Below are 24,415 nucleotides of genomic sequence, written 5' to 3'. Positions count from 1 at the left end.
ATTACCAGGGAAGATGGTGGCTGCAAAACGGAAACAGCCTCCCACTCGTCAAAGTAATAAAGGTCATCTGCATTCTTGGGTCCATACTTTATCGCGGTCGTTAACACAGTCTTCTGCAAGCCAGACATGGTATTATGCCAGACCCCTTACCATTGTACACTCTATGTGAGAAATTCAGTAGTATTTTTTGGGTGAAGATTCAACCATCGATGGAGCAACTGTACCAGATAAAGGATCTTTTGGCTGCTTTTAACCATCTAAGTACTTATTCCATAGCAAAAAAGGGCAGTGGCCCATCCAGGGATGATATAACACTCAGCAAAACTCACTGTGCATCAATTCCCAGAACGTGGGTACGAGACAGTTTGTGAATACTCTGGATAACCGAGGACCAGTGTCGATTTCAACTGGTGGGGGCTTGGACATTGTAAAACCTACAGCTTCAAGTACCAGTGCTCAATTGACTTTAGCCCGCCCCCGCCCGACAACCCCCTCTCACCTTCTCAGGCTATTGGCAGCTCCACTAGCACTCACTGCCAAGACATTATGTATTTCCCGCCAGCAGCTTCTCCATTTGTCCTAATCTTGGCCGGGGTTCCCCCACTCACGGCTTGTCAGCAGGAGTCATGGGTTCAGCTTCAGAACAAGGTTGCTCATTGGGTTGTCAAACAGAAACACTTTAATGCATGGAACCATAACAATAATAATATTATATTGGTGTGGAGGGTGGGCTGGCATGGTCAGTCAAAGAAACATATAGCAGGGGACTGTATTGTTGTAAATTCCTGAAGACCTTCTTGTGTAAAGAATATATTTAGTTTAACCACTTCCCCGCTCATGACGGAACCGCTCCGTCATGAGCCACGGTTGCCGTGTGCTCATGACGGAGCGGTTCCGTCATGCCACGACCGTTGGCGGCCGCTCCGCCCCCACGGCGCTGTTTCCCCACCTGTGCGGGGGGACAGCGCAACTGGGCGGAGTCATGACGGAACCGCTCCGTCATGAGCACAGCGCCACCGCGCTGCCCCCCCGCACTCCCCAGCGCTGCGGCGGAATTCCCGCCGCAGCGAAGGGGTTAAAGGAATGTTACAGTTTAACTGAACCTAAGATTGCCACATTACCTTTTGGGTATTTCTACAAGCCATCTATCCCCTTTCCAGACATCTGTGGTGATTCAAGCCAGACTCTTAGGGCTCAATAAGGAATTTGATGCAGCTGCTCCAAAGCTGCATGAGAACCGCCCACGCAAAAATGACTTTTTAAGTCATTGGCAGGCATTTCCTTTGCTGTTCCCATTACAGAACCTATAAAATAGGCACCACAATGGAACGTCAAAGGAAGTTCCAGCAAGGCGTGCACTGAAAAGTCTATGCTGTGCTGAAATTTCTGTGCATGCTCACAGGAGGGCACATGCTGTGCCCCCGTGTGCATCCTCAAGGCATGAGGCTGAAGGAGGCCCTTCAGAGCCTACTTTCTTTCCTCACTGCAACTGTTTTCATGAAGGAAAGACCTCCATGAAATCAGTGGCGGGGATGAAAGCCGTTTTATGCTTGGCAGGACCGAATTGGTCTTACCAAGCATATAGATACCTCTCGACGGCCGTGCCACCACCAGGGAATTGCGATTCCTTGGCGGAGATGGCAGTCCCAATGCGGCATGACCACTAGGTATGGAATGTGTCAGTCGCAAGACCCTCACCGTTGCGCCACCTAGAGTAGACCCGTAATTGGGCCCTTAGTGTTTCCTGCACAAATATGTTCTCTCTACTTAGTGGCTTGGCGAATAAAGATTGACACCTAGGTGACCCATCGGAGACACAGCAGACATCTATTAATAATGAGTCAAATACATTGCTCCTAGCCACTACTATCCCTGGACAACATTGTGAAGGGCAACAGTCTCGGATGCCAGTGTTGCATCACTTTAATATACACAATGTTGACCCTGTAACATATCCCATTATGGACAGCTCTGGGACTTCTAGGGACGGGGGCCCTACCACTTAAAATTTTGGGCTGGAATGTGGCAAGTATCTGGGCAATGATCAATATACCTGATTGGCTTAATTTAATTAAGGGTAATGATATAGTTTTGTTCCAGAAAACCTGGGACACATTGCCCCTGCTAGTAGAGGGTTACCAGTGTTTTGTGTCACTGCTATTTCAGCTCTCTGTGGGTGCACTTCTGGGGGGGTTGTCTATCGGGGTATGTTTTGCTCTAGGGGGACATGTTAGACCCATGATGACCTTGGACAGTAGTTACCAAGACCTAGTTGTAAGGATTGGTTTGACTCTTGGGAAGTTTTATAACGATTTCAAGGGCATCCCGAATACAAAGTTCCCACCACTATTTAGCTTCATTTCCAAAATAGGGAACACATGGTATCTTTGTTTAGCTGTTATGTTATAATAGACTTATAACGCGCACTAATACTCGAGAGTGTCCTGGCGCGAAAGCTGAAGAAAGACCTCAGTGGAAAGGCCATTAGAACGGTTCTGAAAAAAGAAAAGTTTTCAGTTGTTTTTTGAAAAGCCTAAAATCTTGGATGTTACGTAGCTTCAGGGGCAGAGCGTTCCAGGCGATGGCTGTTTTAACTGAAAGAGACGGGCCACCTAGACGAGCCCTGCGAAAGCGTGGGATCGACAGCCGACGCAGGGAGGTGGACCGCAACACTCTATTCGGGACATACAAGGCAAACCGCTTTTGAATATACAGAGGGCCAACCTTATGCAATGCTTTATGCGCCAGAGTCAGAGCTTTAAATTGCACTCTTTGGAGAACAGGCAGCCAGTGCAGATCGCGCAGATGTTTTTTAACGCTAAGTCTACCTGAGATGTTAAACAGGAGTCTGGCAGCGGCATTCTGTATAGTCTGCAATTTATTGAGTAGGTATCCTGAAATCCCCATATACAAAGCATTTGCATAATCGAGATGGGGAAGGATAAGGGCACAAACAACGGTTTCCTTAGCTGGCTGAGGCAGCAGCGGAAGGAACCTTCTCAGGGACTTAACAATGCCGAAGCACATTCCAACCAGTTTGTTAATTTGATGGGTAAACCGTAAATCTTCTGCAAACCAAACTCCCCGATTTTTCACAGGGACACCCTCAGAGATCGGATGTGGGAAGTCAGGTGGCCACAGAGATTCTCTGAAGTTAAATGGAAATTGACCATAAAAGAGAACCTCGGACTTGTCTTCATTACATTTTAACTGGGCAGAAGCCAGCCACCGAAAAACCGCAGATAGACAGTTCTGCGCAGCCACAGTTGACAAATCTGAATCTTTCCATGTAAAGAGAAGTTGCGTGTCATCCGGATATGCAATTATTTTAGCACCCACCTCCGCTGCCAAAAAGATCAGTGGGGTTAGGTAAATATTGAAGAGCAGCGGGCTCAAGGTAGAGCCCTGCGGGACACCCGTAGACACCTTCCTAACCGTAGAGGAGACGGGAGGCATCCATACCTGCTGGGACCGATCCTCAAGAAAAGATTTCATCCAATCCCAGGCAGGACCAACAATACCGATATTTGAAAGGCGGGATAGAAGTAGCTGATGGGGAACCGTATCGAAGGCGGCAGAAAGATCGAGTAAAACCAAAGCTACTCTGCTGCCCACGTCAAGGCACTCCCGAATTGCTTCGGCCATTTCCACCAGAGCGGTCTCGGTACTCTAGGATGACCTAAACCCCGACTGCGCTGGGTGGAGAGGGCCAGATGTTTCCACGAAAGCTTCCAGTTGCTGGGAAACCACCTTCTCACAAACATTTGCCATAGCTGGAAGGAGAGAAATGGGGCGGTAACTAGCTAGTTTAGTAGGGTCAAGTGAGGGTTTTTTCAGAAGTGGTAAGAGTTTGGCCTGCTTCCAACTACTCAGAACAATGGTGGTCTGCAGAGATAAATTTATAATTCTATTTACCTCCAAAGAGACCACCTCAGCGACACCGGCTAGCACCCTGGTAGGAACAGAGTCAGAAGGAGACCCCGATTTAAGAGATTTTAAAATAGCCAAGGTGTCGGACTCCTCTACATGCATGAACTTAGTGAAGAGAAGGGAAGGGGCTATGGGGGCCGAAAGTAATGAGTAGGAGGAATCAATCGATGAAGGGGAGTCCAGACCAAGACTGTCTTGGATCACTTGGATTTTTTCAATAAAAAAAGAAGACAGTTCCTCACACCATTCAAATGTGGAAGGGAGGGAAGATTGTTCAGAGACGGGGGATAAAAAGCTTCTTACAATAGAAAAAATCTCTTTGCTATTGTTCCAACTTTAGCTATTCGTGCGGCATAAAAGCTACTTTTGGCCCCACCAATAGCTGTATAATAGTCCCTCTGGGCTTTACGCAAAATGTTTTTTGCCGACGGGCAATAGTCTCAACGCCAGGACCGCTCCAATGCCTTGCAGGCCAGTTTGAGATCTCTAAGAGAGGCCGAGTACCATGGTTTAGGCTGAATAGTCCATGGCCGACTGACAGAGGGGGCTTTAGACACCGCCCTGACGCCACGGCTGATCCATGATGTAAAACCAGCCATTGCATCTTCGAAAACGTTGGTAACCGGCGGCCCAGTCAGCAAAAGGGCCTCCGAGAGGGCAGGGATATCAGTCCTGCAAGTCTGTGGATTATGGACTGGGCGAGAGCAGGGTGAAAATTTCCCTATAGACCAAGAGAAATGCAGCAGGTAATGGTCGGACCAAGTGACCGGCCAAGGGTCCAAAGCTAGTAAATTCAGAGTTGGAACAGACCAGATCGATGAGATGGCCCCCTTGGTGCGTGGGAGATTTGATCCACTGAGTTAGGTGAGCCAGATCGAACAGATCATTGAGTTCCCTAGCACCAGGGGCATACAAACAGTCAAAGTGAATATTAAAATCACCGAGAAGGAGGAAACTTGAAAAACACAAAGCGCGGGGAATAATCACATCATCTAAGGCCTTGAGAAAACCGCTCGAGGGGCCAGGAGGGTGGTAAACCAACATACCACCTAAGGTGAAATGGGGGTACATTACAATAGTAAAGTCAAATGCCTCCCCTTCCGCAAGCCCCACCGAGGATTCCCCAGAAAAGGTCCAGGTATCTCTAAAAACTACAGCAATTCCACCCCCTCTCCCAGTAGTCCAATCCAATCTTGCAATTTTAAAGCCCAGCGGAATAGATTGTTCAATCGAGGGGGCACAGGAATCATTAAGCCAAGTCTCGGTGATAAAAAGCAGGTCCAAACATTCATCAGACAGCAGTTCATGAATGTCAAGGGCGTGTTTCAACATAGAACGTGAATTAATAAGGGCAGCCTGGATAGTAGTTCCTCGCTCAGGACATACAGCAGGAGAAACCTCCTTCATACCAAAACAGAACTTACAGGCAGGGCAGGTCCTGGAGAGGTTCTGGAGCACTGCCCATTTCTCCCCACCGTTACAGCTAGCATTATTCAGAGCCATCCATTGGCTTCTGCTAAAACTCTTACCGCCCTTCTACTCCAATGCAAAACCGGCAGCATGGCTGGCCCCTGGCGCCGACGGGCGCAGACGGGCTTGCCTTCGGCGCGCGCGTCCTCTGTTAATTTTAAATGTAATGTACGGCCCCCCCATAGAAACCTAGCACTTGGTTCGCTGGCTAGCACTGATCCGCCTGCTAGCACTAATTGACTCAGTGCAGAATTTGTTTAATTTCTTACCTCCCTTGATTTGGTTAATGCACTAGAAGCTGTAGGACCGATTGAATGTGAAGTTCCCATTTTCCAGGCAGAGATAGCTCTTCTAAAATAGGCCATAGGCCTTATTTATGAGCCAATTACACCTCTGTTGCGTCGCTTTTAGTAAAGCTGCATAAAATAAGCGCCACACTACACCATATTTACGAATTACTATAAATCCTTGCTACATGGAGTGCTGTAAAGTAAATATGGTGCATCCATGGTGTTGCAAGGAGAGCGGATTGAAAAATGTTTCACTTTTCCTAAATGAGGCCCTATCTGTTTGTCACTCGCTATCTAGAGGACTCACTTGTACATGGCACAGTGGTCCCATCCACCTATAGTGACCACAATCCTATTGAAATTACATTATCGGAGCCAGTGATTTACAGCCTTACCTGACAATCTGAGCTCGGTGTGGAGACTGCGAGATCCAGTTCCATTTTTTAATACCATAATTAGGGTACACCTCGGGATGGTGGCGGTACGCCTCACTGAAGAGACCAATGACTGCCAGGTGGTGGAAGCCTTCACTTTTTTATGCATTAGTATTAGGAAGGCTCTTCTAATGCCCTCCACCCCCCTCCCAGAATTCTTAAAGATGGTTTAATACTGGCCTTGTATTGGTGCTCCTCTTGCGTAGGCAATATAAAAAAAACACTGGTAAACGGTGGCAGGAGGTAATTGTAAGTCAATGGGACATGGTAGCACAGGTAACCAAGCTGAATATAAGTACATCTTTTTGGCTCACCGTATCTGAGTTGAAGCGTAAAAATAAGCCCCTTAGTCCCATTTTGTGCCACATTCCTAGTGAAACGTGGGAGGAGCACTTTAGCAAAATATATATGCTGCACTGCTAACCTCTGACTCTTTCTCTATAGACCTTTGTCTTGTTTAACTATTTTGGGCATACTTGACAGAAATTGAAGACGCCATCAATCAATGTACCATGTGGCAAGGCACCAGATCCCGATGACGTCCCTATTGATTTGTTAAAAAGTAATATAATTTTTTTTGCTCCACTTCTTACTAACATTTTTAATAACCTTGCATACTCTGCACTCCATGATACATGGGGCACATCCATTATTGTTCCCATTTATAAGAAATGGGATTGATCACTCCCGGGTTGCTATTGGTAGCTTTCGTTAATGGATACTACAGCCAAAATTCTGGGAAGAGTAATCAATAATAGAATTAGAGAATGGGTAGGTGATGAGTCCGTTTTATATCCCTGTCAGTACTGGTTTAGGCACAAAGTGGGAACCATTGAGCAGTGTCTCAATCTAAACCTGGTCCTCTGAAAATATACAGTTGCCAAACAATCCACCCACTACTTAGCATTTATTCAATTCAATTCAGCTTTATTCGGTACAAATTAATGACCATAAAAGCATACACAATCACAAAGTCAATATATACAAAATGTGAACGACTTATAGCAGACATACTAATACATTTAGAACACTATGATTAGTTAAAACAATGATCTCATTTACACACTAAAATTACATTTCAACAACTAAAAACACATGTTTTTCCTAGAATTGATGCATTTGTTTAAAAAAGTGGCGGTATAAAAACAGACATCTGCAGATTGTAAGTTAAAAATCAATTTCATTGCGTGCTCAACCGTACGTGTTCCGTATTTAACAAACATGGGTTTAAGCAAGACAATACGAAAATTAGAGTACAGCTTACAAAATAGTAAAAAGTGCATTGTGCTCTGCTTGGAAATCCCGTCACATCTACAAGGCCCTAATGGATGTTTTTTCATTATCGGATGGGCCACCAGGTAGTGCACTATTCCAAATCTAAGTCTGGTTAGCACAAACTTGTGTGTCGGCCTGGTGACAAGGGTTAAGTAGACAGGAAATCCATCCATAGATAAATATCTGTTATAGAACATAACAGTGGACAGAGTACCAGCTATAACAGTTCTCTTCCTCTCGGCATAAGCTAGGAAGACCCTTTTTAACTCAACTAAAACAGCGTTCGGATCAGTTACAATGTTCAGGTTAAAAATATCTGAGAAACACACAATAATGTATTTAATCCAGGGTATTGCTATGGCTTTGTCTAATCGCAAACAGTCCTGGATAATAGACCTAGTAAAGGACTTCTCCTCATTCAACCAAATAGACCGCCAAATCATCAGAGGTCTAAGTGACAAGAGGTCAAGTAGATAATTCACAGATAGTTCCTGATGGCTCAGAGCATTAGAGGCCGATGTGGGTAAACATAAAAGTTTTTTTAAGGAAAGAATTCTCTTCCAGTTGCGATTTATATGCGCAGCAATAACCCCAAATTCCTGCCCCATACAATGCAATTGATACACATCTCGCCTGATAAATTTTTATCATGTCTCTGGTCCTACGATCCCCAATTTTCTGAGCAAATCTAAAAATTCCGTGTGCATTTCTAGCATTTCTAGCCATTTTATTGCGTATGTTATTAAATTCATGTGTCCACTTTTTGTCACTAGAAAAAGTTATACCTAGATAGCAGAATTTGTCCACTTGCTGTACTTTTACGTTGTCAATAAAAAACCCTTTCATTGTATGTTTAGATTTCTTTGGGCCACAGATCATAGTGTACGTTTTGCTTTTGTTAATAACCAATTTTTTGTTGTCAATAAAGGAGGCAAAACTATCCATCAGTCGTTGCAACCCTATCGGAGTTCTTGACAACAACACAGCATCATCGGCGTATAATAACACCGGTACTGAAACACCATTGATCATGGGAGCATCTGCATGAACTTCCTTTAAAATAGCATCAATTCCATTAATAAATAAAATAAATAAAAGAGGAGCTAATACACAACCCTGCCTTATACCTCGTTTTACGCTAAAGTTCGGGGTACATTCTCCCTTCCTACCAAAACGTACACATGTTTTTAATCTCTCATACATCCTGGCAAGAAAATAAATTATGCCCTCTGGCGCACCCAATTTCAACAGGGTTGACCACAAAATTGAGTGGTCAACCATGTCGAAAGCGCTGCTTAAATCAGCAAAGCACAAATATATAAGGCCAGGTTTGGCTTCACTATACTTCCCGATCAATAATTCTAAATTAATGCATTGATCGAGCGTACCCCTGCCTTTCCTAAAACCATATTGGCTATCTGCCAAAATACCATCCTGTTCTGCCCATTCTTCCAGTCTTACCAGCATAATCCTGCTCATAACTTTTACGGAAGAATCCAGTAATGAAACTGGTCGGTAGTTTGTAGCATCAGACCTGGATCCTTTTTTGTATATTGGTACAATAATAGACTCCTCCCAGGTCGGCGGAGGTTCTGTACAAACCACGGCATTGAAAACAGCAGCCAACAAGGGGCCCCACACTTCCGGTGCTTCCTTGTACACATCACTTGGAACCCCATCCGGGCCTTGGGCCTTTCCTCCCTTACTTGCCCTAATCCCCCTTTCAACTTCTTCCACAGAGATTTCAAGTGGTAATATAGGCCATCTATGTGAGCCAGCATTGATATTTTTACCTGAATCAAAGATAGATGAAAAATGGGTAATCCAACCTTCACAGGAGACATTTGCTGTTAACTCAGGTGTATTTGTCTCCTTAAGGAATGGAGAGTTGACTGTTGCCCAAAATAACGTGCCATTAGAGAGTTCCGCCGCTTGGTTAAGAGAATCCCAGGCCTGATGCTGAAGAACCATCTTCCTAGTTTTAATGGCATTTTTATACTCTAACCTCAGTATTATTACTAATTTTTTATCCCTAGGCCTTATTGCTAGGGCCTGCTTAAGGTTAGTCAGAGCAGCAGAACAGGTTTGGTCAAACCAAACAAATCCAGGTTTTGTACCACCCCTGTTACCACCTGTGAACTTTGCGTTAATGGCATTGTTGATTCCTATAAAACTAGATAAGACCCGCTCATGATCCAATCTATTTTCTAAAATAAAAACAATGTCTACTAAATTCGTCATTATGATGGATGCAGTCAATTTGGATGCTTTTGCGCCTATCCACCTGAGCCTTACCCCATTAGCCCGGTGGGCTTCTATATTTTCAACTGTAGTCCCTGCCTCTCTATCATTCTCCTCCCACAGAGTCATGGTCACAATAATACAGTTGTGGTCACTAGTATCCATTATTTCCATTTCCAGTGGGGCAAAACAGTCGACAATACTAGAAGATACCAACACATGGTCAATCACAGAGTTAGAGCGCCAATTCCTGAATGTAGGGACAGGTAAACCATTACTGTCCCTACAACAATCCAAAATTTCCAAGTCAAGGCACCCCATTAATGTGTTCACATTTTCCCCATACATATCGTGACCAAAGTGTGGAACCTCCCATCCAGCATTATTAGTAACCCCACAGGCCTTTGTAGATAATAATTCGCATAGTGAGGTATTAAAATCCCCACACCAAATAATATCAAATACAACATTGGAATCCAAACTCAGGGTATCAATAGCATTGGCCAAATCGGTTATTATTCTGCCCCTGGTGCTGTCAAAAATATTGTTATAATAATTGATCAGAAGGATATTACGGCTTTTGCCTTCACGGATCCAGAGCATTTGGACTAGATCACCCACCGGTACATATTTTATCACCAGCATTTGTCGGTGGACCGATACAAGGGTGAGTAAACCCCCCTTAGTTCTTCCCGGGCCCTCTCCATATGCTAGTAAATTATATGAAACAAATCCTTCGTAGTCAATATTACTTTTGCACCAGGTTTCCTGGAAACATAAAATATCGTACCTATTAATAAAAGTTTCCCAACCAGGATCTCTGCTCTTAGATTTAAGACCAGCTACATTCCAGCACACCAGTCTGGAACATGTACCTATTCTGGCGGTAGTCCCAATGGCAGAACTTCGGACATTTCCCTCAGCGTTGCCAACCCCACTTGTTTGGCCCATATTGCATATATTCACAATTCCCTCGTAAATATTCTCTGCCTCATTCTGATTAGGCGCATACCCTGAGTCCCTAGATATTATTTCAGGAGCACAGTCATGCATATGTTCATCCCCGTCGGGTCCCTCCTCCCTTACTAAACATATCTCCGTCTCTTGTATGCGTCAATCATTAGAGTCCAGGGAACTAAGTGCATGAAATCTGTTCTGTGTGGGAATATCAAAATAAGGTTTAGAAGTGGGCGGGTAAGTAGAGATTCTAGTATTGTCCCTTCGGTTGGCATTAAGATGATTATAAAAGTAACCTAGTGCTCGGGCACATACATTGCCATCGGAAATTAGGAGAGATGCAGCTCTTAGGAGGACTGTAGTAACATGCTGTGGATGTTTAAAATGTATAATTACACAGTCCCCCTTTGAGCTTTTCCTAGCACTCCCTATCCAATTAACTCTCCTGGTAGTCAAAACATTATCCGAGAAATTCAATGGGAAACCACACTGTCTATTTAGCTAGGATAGACATTTATTTTTTAAGGAATCGTGTGTTTCTTGATGACCCCTATTATCAAGCGGCGGTACATTTGTTAGTACCACCACATAAGGAGCACACTCAGGTGGGAGATTAACAGCATGCTTTTTGTTAGTTTCTTCCCATCCATTTATATTTCCTATGGCAGGCATAGCCTGACTGCCTAAGTGCAGGCTCCCTTGGGGTATTATGGGGTTAACACTACCATTCCCTTTATTTCCTATGGCCTCCTTAGAAGGGTCTCCCTGTACATAGTGCTTACATTGATTGCTAGTTGTGTCAGTTGCAGCAGTTGTGACAGTGGTTACCTCTCCTGGATTGTCTAAGGCCTTGCTAAGTAATCCACCCAATCTTGCAACCTCTTTTGTTAATTCCTCAATTTTTGATACCAGCGGGTCTATAATGCCTCTAATCTTTAAGTCAATAATCTCCTCTAGGTTAGTTACTATATCATCATCTACACCAACCTTGTTAGATTTACTTATTACATTTGCTTCAAGAACTTTAACTGGTGAGGCTGCTCGTTTCCGCACACTACGCAATCCCCCCTTCCTGATAGGAAGTTTCCTACATGTTCTAACTGCCCGAGCTGCGGAGGTCGGTAAACATTGTTCTACCATATCAGGACCATCTCCTATTTCTGCCTCATTGGGGGTGGTTTGTTCAGAATCGAGCTGTCCCATCTCTACAGCATCCGGAATAATAATGTTAGAATGATTGTTCGCATCCTCTGAACTAAAAGCTAATGAACCCCTTACAGGGCTCTCTGATTGCGGGGAACTAATTTTCCCTAGCGACTGTCGCCTTTCAGAATTTATCTTGCTGACCTTCTGGACCAAGTAATTATCCAAAGTGCGTGGCCCAGAAGGGGGCTTAGATTTCGACATATTATCAACAGGCACAGCCCCCTCTAAAGCTTACTGAATTGTTATAACGCTTACACCGTCTACTATTTATATTATATTAGAAAACACTTTAAAACAATAGCCAAGTCCTGGCAACCTACTAGTGTGTGCCACACCCGGTGCTTTCTGGACCATGTATGTCCATGAGCAGCGTCTCTGGCCCAGCCCAGTCTCCTCTGGCCTCTGAGGGCCACAGAGGGCCCGCCCTTTGCCCGGGCTTAGCCCGGCGCCCGCCCGCACGCGTCCCGCGACGCGGGTGGAGCGGCGTTCTTTTGAGCGCCTCCGGGCGCTTTGGTGACGTCAGATGGCGCTAGGGCGCCTGGGAGATGTGGTCTCCCCTCGCCGGGGCCGCAGGAGAGCGTGGCGGCAACAGCAACGGCAGAGGGACACCCAGCAGGACAGCAGCGGCACTCAGGTGAGCAGATGAGGGCAGGGCAGGGCACCAGCAGTCACCCCCTCGCTATTCCTGCCTCCAAAGGTATCCGGGTTTCTGTGTCGTTCTTTTCCCGCTCCACCGGAGGAGCGGCGTTCTTTTGAGCGCCTCCGGGCGCTTTGGTGATGTCAGATGGCGCTAGGGCGCCTGGGAGATGTGGTCTCCCCTCGCCGGGGCCGCAGGAGAGCGTGGCGGCAACAGCAACGGCAGAGGGACACCCAGCGGGACAGCAGCGGCACTCAGGTAAGCGGATGAGGGCAGGGCAGGGCACCAGCAGTCACCCCCTCGCTATTCCTGCCTCCAAAGGTATCCGGGTTTCTGTGTCGTTCTTTTCCCGCTCCACCGGAGGAGCGGCGTTCTTTTGAGCGCCTCCGGGCGCTTTGGTGACGTCAGATGGCGCTAGGGCGCCTGTGAGATGTGGTCTCCCCTCGCCGGGGCCGCAGGAGAGCGTGGCGGCAACAGCAACGGCAGAGGGACACCCAGCGGGACAGCAGCAGCACTCAGGTGAGCGGATGAGGGCAGGGCAGGGCACCAGCAGTCACCCCCTCGCTATTCCTGCCTCCAAAGGTATCCGGGTTTCTGTGTCGTTCTTTTCCCGCTCCACCGGAGGAGCGGCGTTCTTTTGAGCGCCTCCGGGCGCTTTGGTGACGTCAGATGGCGCTAGGGCGCCTGGGAGATGTGGTCTCCCCTCGCCGGGGCCGCAGGAGAGCGTGGCGGCAACAGCAACGGCAGAGGGACACCCAGCGGGACAGCAGCGGCACTCAGGTGAGCGGATGAGGGCAGGGCACCAGCAGTCACCCCCTCGCTATTCCTGCCTCCAAAGGTATCCGGGTTTCTGTGTCGTTCTTTTCCCTACTTACTTAGCATTTATGGATCTCTCATCAGCCTTTGATTGTGTGAACCGGTCAAAACAGTGGCTGTTACTCATAGTTTTGGACTTGTGCATAGTATTAGTCCATTTCTTGGCATATTTAAAAAGGACAATAGAGCAAGGGTCCATATTAGTACACAAGGAGAGGTACCTGGAGATATAGGCATACACCCGGGAGTAAGACAGGGCTGTGTGCTGGATCCCCTCTTAATCTTTCTTTATATTAACGAGCCTAATCCGTTTTTAGTATGCTCCATTCATGATGCTCTGATAATAATGGGAAAGCCACCGCCCACACTCCTTTACTCTGATGATACAGTGCTCATGGCACACACTCCTAGAGCACTGCGTCAGTTAGTGTATGCTTTCGGAGATTTTAATGCCTCACTGCAGACTAATTTTACAAAGTCTCATATTATGTCTTGTGGCCCCAAGTGTAAATCCCTCTCAAATGTGTCCATTGGCTCTCAGCGTATGAGTAGCACTAGCACTTTCCCATATCTTGGTGTGATTTTTTTCATCCAGAAAGTCATGGTCCGCAAATATTGTGCACCTCAGCACAAAATGTTCCATGGCAAATGGGTGTCTATATAGCCTTTCTCAACCAGTGGAGGGTGGGGGGGTGTTCTTTTGCGCCCCTTTTGGACATATATTATTCACAATGGCAACCCATTGTTATCTATGGTGCAGAGGTTTGGGGCATTTCAAATTGTAAGGCCATTCAGAGCCAGGGGAACAGGCTATGTAGGAAACTTCTGCCTGTCCCTATATCAGCTTTGTATCTCATTTACCTCAAAGACCTTGGCCTTCTTTATTTAGTAGATCAGATTAGGGTTTGGTCAGTCTTGCTGTGGCTTGTAATCTGGAGGAACTCAGAGGCCACCCTATCTAAAGACATTATAATGGATTGTCTTTTTTTGGATAGAGTGTTACTTAGATTTTAGACATAAGTAGAATACATACTGTGACCTGTGAACATGAGGCTATTACTTTGCATGTGGGTCTTTGCTCTTACACCATTTTTATGTGACTGCAGAGGGACATATATAAAAAAAAAATAAGGCAAATAAGGGCTATTATATCCACTAGTGTGCCTTTTCCAATACTTAAAGCAATTAACAGTGGCAGGGGCTGTGGCCAATCCAGAGGACTACACATCTCCACCCATTGCTGCCAAGTTTTCAGATTGCTTATGTGTGGTTTTTCCAGAACTTCAATATGAGTTACATTTCCTTGACAAATGTGCGACACTTCAATTGGCATGTTAACACCACCATACCAAGCTATGAAGTCTATGTAAAGAGATTATATTTCAAATGGCCCCTTTTGGGCAATGTGAAGGTCTAGAAATGGCATTGAAACTGTTGCAACACTCCTGAAATGGTATACTAAAGTTTTTTTAAACAACATATGAAATCTTTATTTGTGCTTCATTTTCACTTTTTCATTAGGGAAGTACAACACATCAAAATAATTTACAAACTGTGCAATTTTTTTTAAATCCTCATGGGTCGGGGTAATGCCTGTCTATACTATTATTCTATGATGAACATATGCTTTGTTATTCATTTCTGTTCATTATCACCTTTTGAAAGGGTTAATGGAATTTAATGAATGACAAATAAAAATATGCAAACATTTCATAAGCGAGAGAATGCCTTGCATCTGAAAATACCAGTCAAAGCACTAACATCATTAAGTTATTTTTTCTCTCATATAATTGTAAAGTAGGTCCTTTTCCATTTGTAATCTTTAAATCATTTAAGAATTGTAATCAATATTTAACTTAGCTCTGATGAAGAGTAGTTTACTATTGATAATATATTACAATTATAGACCTACATTTCCCAACATGCAAAATCTTGCAGGCCAGAATTTAACAAATTTATGAAGGCATCACAATTGTTATGGACCACATCCTGTCTTTTTCTCTATTAAAACTGCTGCATCTTAAGAACTTTCACAGCCCCAGCGTTGTTGAAAGCTTGTTAGGCGCAAATGCCCAATTTACTGAGTTTCAAGATTTAACAGGCTACTCACTCATCTCACTTGGTCTCTGGATCTGAACAGGTGCAGCAAGCGTATCAAACAGCGGTCATAGACAGAGGCGAAAAACACCTGCAACATAACATTACCAACTGCAGCATAATAAAAATGTAATGTTTCCATCCAGAAGGCAATAGTTGCAAGTTGGCAGGAGTTGCAGAGCAATCCTTATGGTACCATTGATGTGTAGATTAGCAAGTCCATGCCTGCCCTGTATCCTTGAACAGTGGTGGCTCCTCTGCTAAGGTGGAGTGTTGTACCAAGTCTTTTTAGCAGTGTAAATAAAGGAAAAATAAAATGATAATAACTCTATGTTATTATCATTTTATTTGTTCCTGATGCGGCAGCTTCGTGAGCAGGGCGTGTCTGGTCTGCTGACAGACAAGCAGTGGAAGGAGTGGTGGGCACTCTGCTTTGTGAGCATGAATGTTTGTCCAGCCTTCTCGGGCTCGCCAAACAGTCATGCGCACTTTCCATATTCTCCACCCAGGCTGCATTACAGCTTGAGTGGAGAACATGCCTAGGCCCCCAGTTTCCGTCTGACCACCGAACCACAGCGCTCAGACCAATTACAATACTGCATTGCAGCATTGTGGTTGGCTTAGGGGAGCTTGGGTGTGCTTCCTGTTCCGGCCGGAGTGGAGGGACGACGGAGGAGAGGCACGGCGAGGAGATAAGTTTAATTTTCTTTTCCTTTAACTGCCCCCGCCCACTGCTGGGCCCCAGTGTCCTTGACTAACAGTTTATGGAAAGAGTGCCAAACAAAAGATGTCACAAGATAAAATAAGCCTCAATCTTTAAACCTCAAATACAGCAGTGGTTGAAGAAAATCACAACTCATTTGTCATGGTGCTGTTCTACAGCCAGTTAGTTGCTTTATATAAGCAGATCTTTCGGCAAAAGCAGTTTCAGAATGTGCACAGTGCATGACAAGAAATTTACATTTCAGAATGCGATTGATAAGTTTACATTTCAGAATATGAATGCATTTCAACTGTTATTTATAAATAGATTTCATATGTAATCTTTACACATGAAGAATCTTCTCTTTCACACAGATCATGATAGCACTGCGACAAATGCTATTATCATTTCTTCAGCACAAAACATCATCACAGCCAGTCCTACAACTATGTCAACAGTGATGACTAATCAAACAATTTCTACATATTCTACTGCAACCACTTCAGGTAATGCTTTGATATCGGATTGACATATTTTTATAATATCAATCAAATGACACCTACTAAGCAGTGTGCAAATGTTTAGTGCATTATTTCCAAAACCCACTTTTTCAATCACCCTTTCATATCTGCATCTTGTTCAAGGAAAGGGAGTCTGAAAACATTCACTAGCTTAAAAGTATTTATTTTGCACCTTTATATGTGAGACAAAGGAGGCATCTATCTCTGCCACTATTACAATTATGAAATATAATATGAGAATTGCAATTAAAGCACCTATTTTTATTCCTTTGATTCACTGCCAAGCAAATGGAATGCCCTTCATTTTTCAATTTAATGCTTATGTGGTAGTGACTTATTAGGCAAATTTCATGTAATGGCGGCGACCTCTGACATCAATTATTGTTACAGACCAAGCCATATCATATATGTTTTCATATCATGTTTGCAAAGCTCAGTGAAGGCATACATTTTTCCACACATCTTCCTATGTAGGTAAAGCTGGTAATGCTTCAGAGAGGGCATTGGGCGAATTAGTGAAACGATGTAAGGCAAGGTTTAAATGTTTGTTTCCCTTATCTGCCACTACTGAGAGAAGTTCCTCCTCCTGCTCCATTTTTATCCTGTTCTTCATGGTTAGGGTCTTATACAAATATTATGGGAAATCCATTAAGCCATTTAGTTCCCAAATAAGATAATCTTCACTTGCAACTAGTCTATAATCTTAAACTGTTTTGAGAAATGGAGTGTTCCATAAGATCCATCAGTCTTGGACAGTGAGCTTGTGGCAGGGGTGCATGCAATTTCATGACAACCGATACTGTAAGCATACCCCAAATCACCACGATATACCTGAATCAACTGACCCCCCTTTTGCTGATATAGTAAATTGCTATACTCTGAGGAAGCACAGGCTAATAATGACTAACTGTGACTCATCGAACTTGCCACAGTGGCAGAAGAACAACAGAGCTAGACTCTTGTGTCACAGGATGCAGTAGAATCTTCTGCACCTGGATCTCTTATGCCGAAAAACCTGGAGGTGCCAGTTTCTGTAGGATCCCATGGTGTTTGCTGTTAGTAGTGAGCCAACAGTCCCTAAAACCAAGACCAAAAAGTCCAGAAATTTTAACAATCTGGTAAGACATTTGCTGCACTTTAAGACCACTCAGTGTATCAGCAATTGACTGTAATCTCTTAACAAAGCAGAGTTAAAGTTGAATATGTCTACTTAGGCTGCCACTTCACCCAAATCCCATGCTAGTCCCAGCCAGTACCGTGGCTCACAATGCAGGAAACTCTGGAGAAAATGTGATTCAAAGCCATTTAAAGTATGAAACACTAGGTCGCAAATTTCCTTCCACGATTAAACACCATCTGCAAGATAGATATCCTTAGTTGGAAATCCACATCAGGGAAGCAATGTCAACTGTGCTTCACGATTAAACACTGTCTACAAGAAAGATATCCTTTGTTGTAAATCCACAGCAGTGAAGTTGTCTCAATCATGCTCCAAGAAAGGCACTTTAGCTGAAGAAAATTCACTGATGTTGTAACAGTTGGCTTCATAGAAGTAGCTAAGGAGGATTTTTGGTTGGGAAACTTATGTATACTTCAAAAGAGGGCCATATCACAGTAGCTACACATAACTTGAGCTTTGTCTGAAAGAAGAAGAATTATTATATATTTCACTAAGGAACTTTTTGAATAGCAAAGTCATTTTATGAAACCTTTCTGCTGGCTATCCTTTATGTGCTTTCAACCTATTATGAATCAGGATAACCCAGATCTTGGCATTATGAGAGTATCATGCCCTATGTTCCCCAAAGAGAGTGTGCTTCTGCACGTGCGCACACCCATCCTTTCATCAGCGCCCAGTCTTTTTGAAGCGTGCGACAAACATGCACCAAGAGAAACTTCGGCAGGTGCTCATTTAAAATAAAGAGTCGCGAATGTCTGTTTCTTGGTGGGTACCAGCATTGACTGCTTGTGCTTGTTCTAGAAGTGATCTTGGGGTAAGAGTGGGGATACTTTGGGGCATTTCAAAGCAAGAGGCTGTCTGCTGCCCAAAATTTGACTGGGGCCCTCAATGCCGTTCCATAGTAGGAGGCTTTTGTAAACACCGCCTGCTCTGTAATTTACCTGTGCTTGGTGGAGGGTGGAAGGGCTGGAGTGTTTTGTCTATATTTAAGTTCACAGATGACCACCCAGCACAGAAGCTGTTCTGCTGTAAACAAGGACAGCAAAACATCCTCCCACCAATTCACGCCATAAGGACTGAAATTGCTACTGTGTACGTGTCATACTTTTGTTTGTCATTTAAGGTATAGGCATGAAAGATTCCTAATTCTTGAAATGGAGTGTCTTCTGGGTCTTCTTCTGGGTCTGTATTAATGTATTTGACTTTACATGACTTTACAGGTAAAAGCAGTGATTGATTTATTTATCATGACTGTAAAAATACCCTTTTTTTGATAACCCTGAAGGTAATAAATGCAGTCCTTGTTTACATTTAGATGTTTTACTTCATCTTCAATTCCTTAGGAGGATTTCATCCTTTCAGATGTTGTGTTTGTGTTATTTTTTTTTCATGCCACCCACGTTCCTTGTTACTATATGTATACAGTGAACTGAGTGGTACCTAGGTGTCGCTGCTGTTGAAATACGGACCCAGCCAAAGGAAAAGAAAATACGATGCTTACAGGTGACGGGGAAGGTTGTGTGTATGGAGGATGTTGTAGTGGAGGAAATGTAAAGAAATACAAGCAGAAAGAGAAAGTGAAAAGAGGGTGCTGAGGAGGAAAGAGATGATAAGAGAGATATTCAGATGTAGGGGTTTAGAGAGATGTGAGGCAAAAAGGGACATAAGTGTACATCCGATTTCGAGACAACAGAGAAAAGTGGTGTGGAGTGGAGTGCAGAACAGGAAGACACTTCGAAGACCGCAACCCTTTCCACAAACCTTAGTAATGTTTAATTTAAATTCCCATATTTTCAGAATTGAAACATTTTCAATTTGAATTATCCACAACAAATTAATTTTTGTTACTCATGTATTTGATACTGCTAACAAGAATTGGCATAGCTAATAGGTCTGGCTTGTGTTAAGTGCTGGTCTGTTGTAAATGACTGGAAGCAAAAAAAAAACACAGGGCCAGATGTACGGAAGTAAGTGCTTGGGATTACCAAATAACACATTTTTGCGATTCGCTTTTTGGTAATTGCAAACAGCAAAGTACAAATGTGTGGGCTCCACATTTTGCAATTCTCAGTGGGTCGCACATGGACCTACCCCATGAATATTAATGAGGTAGGTCTCGGTTTGCGACCCATTGGGAATTGAAAAAAATCACAGGGATGGTGGCCTGCTGGGGTCAGCGTACCACCATGTCTGTGATTGCTTTTAATAAAGCAATCTTTTTAAATAAAATGTAGCCCGTTTTCCTTAAAGGGAAATGAGACACGTTTCAAAAAGAACAAATTAAAAGTTTTTTAAGAGTAGGCAGTGGTCGGTGGGACCAGTGCCTGCTCTTAAAAATGTTTCAACAAACATTCACAAAAGGCAAGGGGTTCCTTGGGGACCCCTTAACATTTACGAATTGGTTACCATCTACTTGAAGCAGGTGGTAAAATGGGAATATTTTGCAGCCACATTTCAGTCACAAAACATTCACACATACCACTGTGATTTGGTATTAGGAAGCGATGCCCTAAACACGCCCCTTCCTAATATCGAATCGCAAAACCAATTTGCGATACGGTAACAGGTTATTGAATCACAAATGGGGGTTTGTACATTTCAACAAGCCTTTTTGCATTCATAAAAAGGTGGGGGGAACGGAGTAGAAGCCTTTGCTGTGCTTGCAAATTGGCTCATTTGCACACACAAAAGGGAACAAAATGCAAGCTGTGTGAAGGACAGGTTTTGAGTTTCCAGATTTACCACTTTACCTTTTGCAGTCATTATAAAGCAGTCTTACAAAAAGTAAACTGGATATACAGCTGGAAATTGGCTAAAGGGGAAAGTGGTATACAATAACAAAATGCCAATATCCACAGCAAAGGCTTCTACTCAGTTCCCCCCACCCTCAGAAAACATGCATTGGCAAACCCAATAGGTCTTGCCCGCAAGATGTCTTGATAATAGCTTGGAAGCACTTCAAAAACATGAGCGGGTTGTGGGCAATAGAGAGAGCAATGAGAAGTGAGGGTGAGTGGGGAAAAACAAAAGAAATTGAGGGTGGGTGGGGGAAAAACATCTGGGCAGCTGGGGGAGCAAAGGGTACTGTGGGTGGCACTAACAAGTAACAGGACCCAAGGATGGACTAGAAAAGCAAAAGGAACAGAGGATGGGTGGGGACAGAACAACAGGAATGGAAGTTGGGTGGTAAAAGCCATGGGAATGAAGGGTGGGTGAGAAGAAGCTTGGGGGGACAGCATGCCATGGATAGAGATGGGCGGAGATAGAATCACAAGGTGGGGATAAACCAATATGTAGGGGGAGGTGCGAGGAGAGAAACGACGGGGTTAGAGAGTGTGGAGCATGTGTGGGGGAGAATAGAATATGGGAGAGAAAACACTGAGGAGCAGTGCTTCACAAAAAAGAAAACAATAGTTCCCGAAAAGCAGACACTGGTGGAAGAATAGAAGGAGCCAATGAGAAAGTAGAGAGGTCAAAAACAAGATAAGTTGCATAGAAGGGACAAACAAGAGCAAGCTGGATGGGCTAAAGCAAATAAAGCCAACAAATAGAAAGCAAGGACATTAGAGTGGCACAGCAGAAAGCCAGTGGTAAGCAATGGGCGGAGTTGAGTTTCAGGTCAACCCACCATGTCACCAAGAGGTCTTTGTGACCAGACCTAAACAAGTACATGGCATTAGATATAATTGTCAATTCTGAAAAATGTTTGTCCTTCTTAGTATTGCAGTTACTGGGAGGTGCAACTGGTTTTCATGATAGGTTTGGAGTATTCATTCCAGACTAAAAAAAGCATTGGAGACATGAAGAGCCACCATCTTTGAGAAGATGGCAATGCTCTGTCAACAGTGGGCATATCGTTTCAGGGGTGGTACTGTATTGAAACTTGCAACTGTTCAAGTAGCCAGTAGAAAAATGTGACTGTTAATTAAAGGTAAATGGTCATATATCACCACACAGGCAAAATACATTTTAAAAAGTACACTTCTCATGTCAGTGGCTATTCTTGAAAGGTAATTTATAGAAATCGGTAATTTGCCTATGGAAACTATGATCGAGTCATGTATAACTGTTAACCTCAAAGTGCTAGGAGCTGCTCTGCACTGTGAGTACATGCCGCACTCTGTGCTGATGTAGGTGATGAGAAGATGCTGGGCAATTCACACTGAAGGGGGGAAGAAAGAGGAAGAGAAAAGCAGAAAAGCATGGATGAAAAAGAACCTGCTAGCTAGAGTAAGATAAAGGGACAGTCTATGTTTAGTGGTGAATAAAAGAGGCTCCAGATTGAATCAAGGCTATGCAGCCTTGGTATTTGGTGCTCTTGACATTCCATATCACCAGCAGCAGATCGCATAGCTTGCTCATTCAATTTTGTCTTATACTTTGCATTCTAGCACTTGCAGTGTTGTTTTTTTAAGGTGATTGGACAGGCTCTGTGGTAAATAAAATACCGGACTGAATTTCATACGGAATCCTAAAATAAAGTAAAATAGCTCAAAATAACAAGAGGCAGAATCCGTGGTATAAGAGGTTTTCTAAATGGGCTTTATTCCATTCAAAATGGCCGACTCGAGTCGCGGCCTTCAGGTTCCGTCACCACGAGGGTTCAGGAAGTGAAGTACAATAATTTATTGACAGACATGTATTTTTATAATAAGTGCATTACAATGAAACGAATGTAGAAGGCGTAACATTTGATAAGAAGAGTGACAAAACAGGTACGTAATCGAAACTAGGCGTAATAAGGAATAAAAGAAACATGATTGGTTTGCATTATCAGACATAGGTGGATCTATAAGATAATACTTGGCATAGATGCGCGCGCGGCAGCATGACGTGTAATTGACGTGCAACTAGGGGGTGAAGGGACTTGACATTTAGCTCTACATGTGGAGACGAGAAGTCTGGGGGTCAAGTCAACCTAATCCCAAATCATATCTAACATCCTATGTTTAAAGAACTATGTTATCCACAAGGAAGAGACTCTCGGACAGAATCTATTCTATACTGACTGTGTGCGTGTACAAGCGTCTAAGTGTCTATATGAGATGCGAGGGATAGAAAACTTTCCATGGCAACAGGGCTATGAATCACTTGCAGGAGGACGGAAAGGCTGAGTCCTTTGCTTGTGAGCTAAAGGAAATGTTTACCTAAATCACTAGACAGGAATGCATCGGCTGAAGAGCAAAATAGATAATTCGAAGGTGAAATACAGCTTCTTGGCAGGCATGCGAAAACTGGCCGAGGCAGGCACCGTTAGCTGTACAGGGAGTAGGACAAAGTTCATGGATACAGATGCGAGCTCAAGCTGAAGCTGTCAGAGACAGAGAGCAGGGAAAGGCTTTGAGGACAGAATCGGGCCTACTTGCCTGAACTGTAAAAATGAAGTAACTTAGCCATATAAAGTCGGTGGCCTTTCATACTTAGGAATCGAATATCCAGCCCTGTGATGGCGGATCTGACAGAGAACATGTCGACGGTAGACACACATATGTTTGCGTCTTAGAAACTGGAACTGGAGGGAACATACATGTACTTGTAACATGCATATAGAACCGTTGGGGTCCAAGATAGGGGACATAACTGATCAGGAAAATCCACATTTCCACATTCCCTCCTTGTCCCCTTCTTGCCCTTCACGAGACATCAATCTTCATCATTCCATTGATTTGCTCATGGAGCATCATTTCTTCTTCCTTCCGGCATTCTGAACGAGAACTTTGATATGGAATGCATGATGTGGCACACAGACCACAAATCACTGGTCCACATTGTAGGCATAAACAACAACTGAAGAGCATAAGAAGGCCAATACCTAAGAAGGATAAAACTCTCCATCCCCAGGCTGATATCACACTCCAAAACCACCCGGACCACGTCCAAGTGCCTGGATTTTCGTGTATCTGGCTTACAATCTTATGAAGGCGTGTTATAGCTTTATATACAGATGGCGAATTTTCTGGTATGAATATGCAGCAGCTGGATCCGATGACCCTGCAAGCTCCGCCCCTATCGGCCAGGATGACGTCAAGGACAAGACGATTCTGGAGAACAACAATTCTCATCACTGATTGTTCCTCTGTCAGATTGCCTAGGGCGGCTATAGTCTCGTTTACTACAGCTTCAAGAGTCTTGGTGAGTCTGCGTATCAGCTTACTATTTGATATTGTACCTATATAGGGAAAGATACCTTTATTGAAATCTACATACTTGTCCCATGCTGTCTCAGTATAATCGACAACTGGGAGATCTCTTCGCTCTCTATTGTGTACTAAATGAACATTTCGATAATAATCAGGGGGAGCTAGGAAAACAGGTGGCAAAAGGAATGCTATGTAACAGGTACCATCCCAATCTAGAGGCAGACGCATATATGCCGTCTGACCACATATGAAGTAAGAATGGCGAGAAGCTCTAAATGAAGATTTGCCTTGATCACTATATTCTACTGTAGTAACACATTTACTATGGCCCATATGTATGGAACCAACTTTTCTCACACATAATTCACCCTTTACTGGAAATACTGACATAGTGGGCAGAATTAGTTCAACTTCGGATTTGACATTCAAAATCATAAGATTAGGCGTAAAATTACCTAATTTATACACTTCATTTTCTAAATCAGTTCCTGTTCTACTGGGGTGACCCTCCTTATTAG

General features: G+C 43.8%; 1 protein-coding gene across 1 annotated transcript in view; it reads left to right on the top strand.

The window, feature by feature from the left end:
- LOC146798423 (mucin-17-like) overlaps nucleotides 1-24,415 on the top strand; it is a 512,003-nt gene that overhangs the window by 34,777 nt on the left and 452,811 nt on the right. The window contains exon 4 of the mRNA XM_085627967.1: nucleotides 16,431-16,562. Within this exon, the coding sequence (XP_085484093.1) occupies nucleotides 16,431-16,562 (132 nt within the window). The remainder of the gene's footprint in view (nucleotides 1-16,430; nucleotides 16,563-24,415) is intronic.

Source organism: Triturus cristatus, chromosome 9 (genome assembly GCF_964204655.1).
Source record: "Triturus cristatus chromosome 9, aTriCri1.1, whole genome shotgun sequence".
NCBI classification, from domain to species: domain Eukaryota; kingdom Metazoa; phylum Chordata; class Amphibia; order Caudata; family Salamandridae; genus Triturus; species Triturus cristatus.
This window is presented reverse-complemented; position numbering and strand designations above follow the sequence as displayed.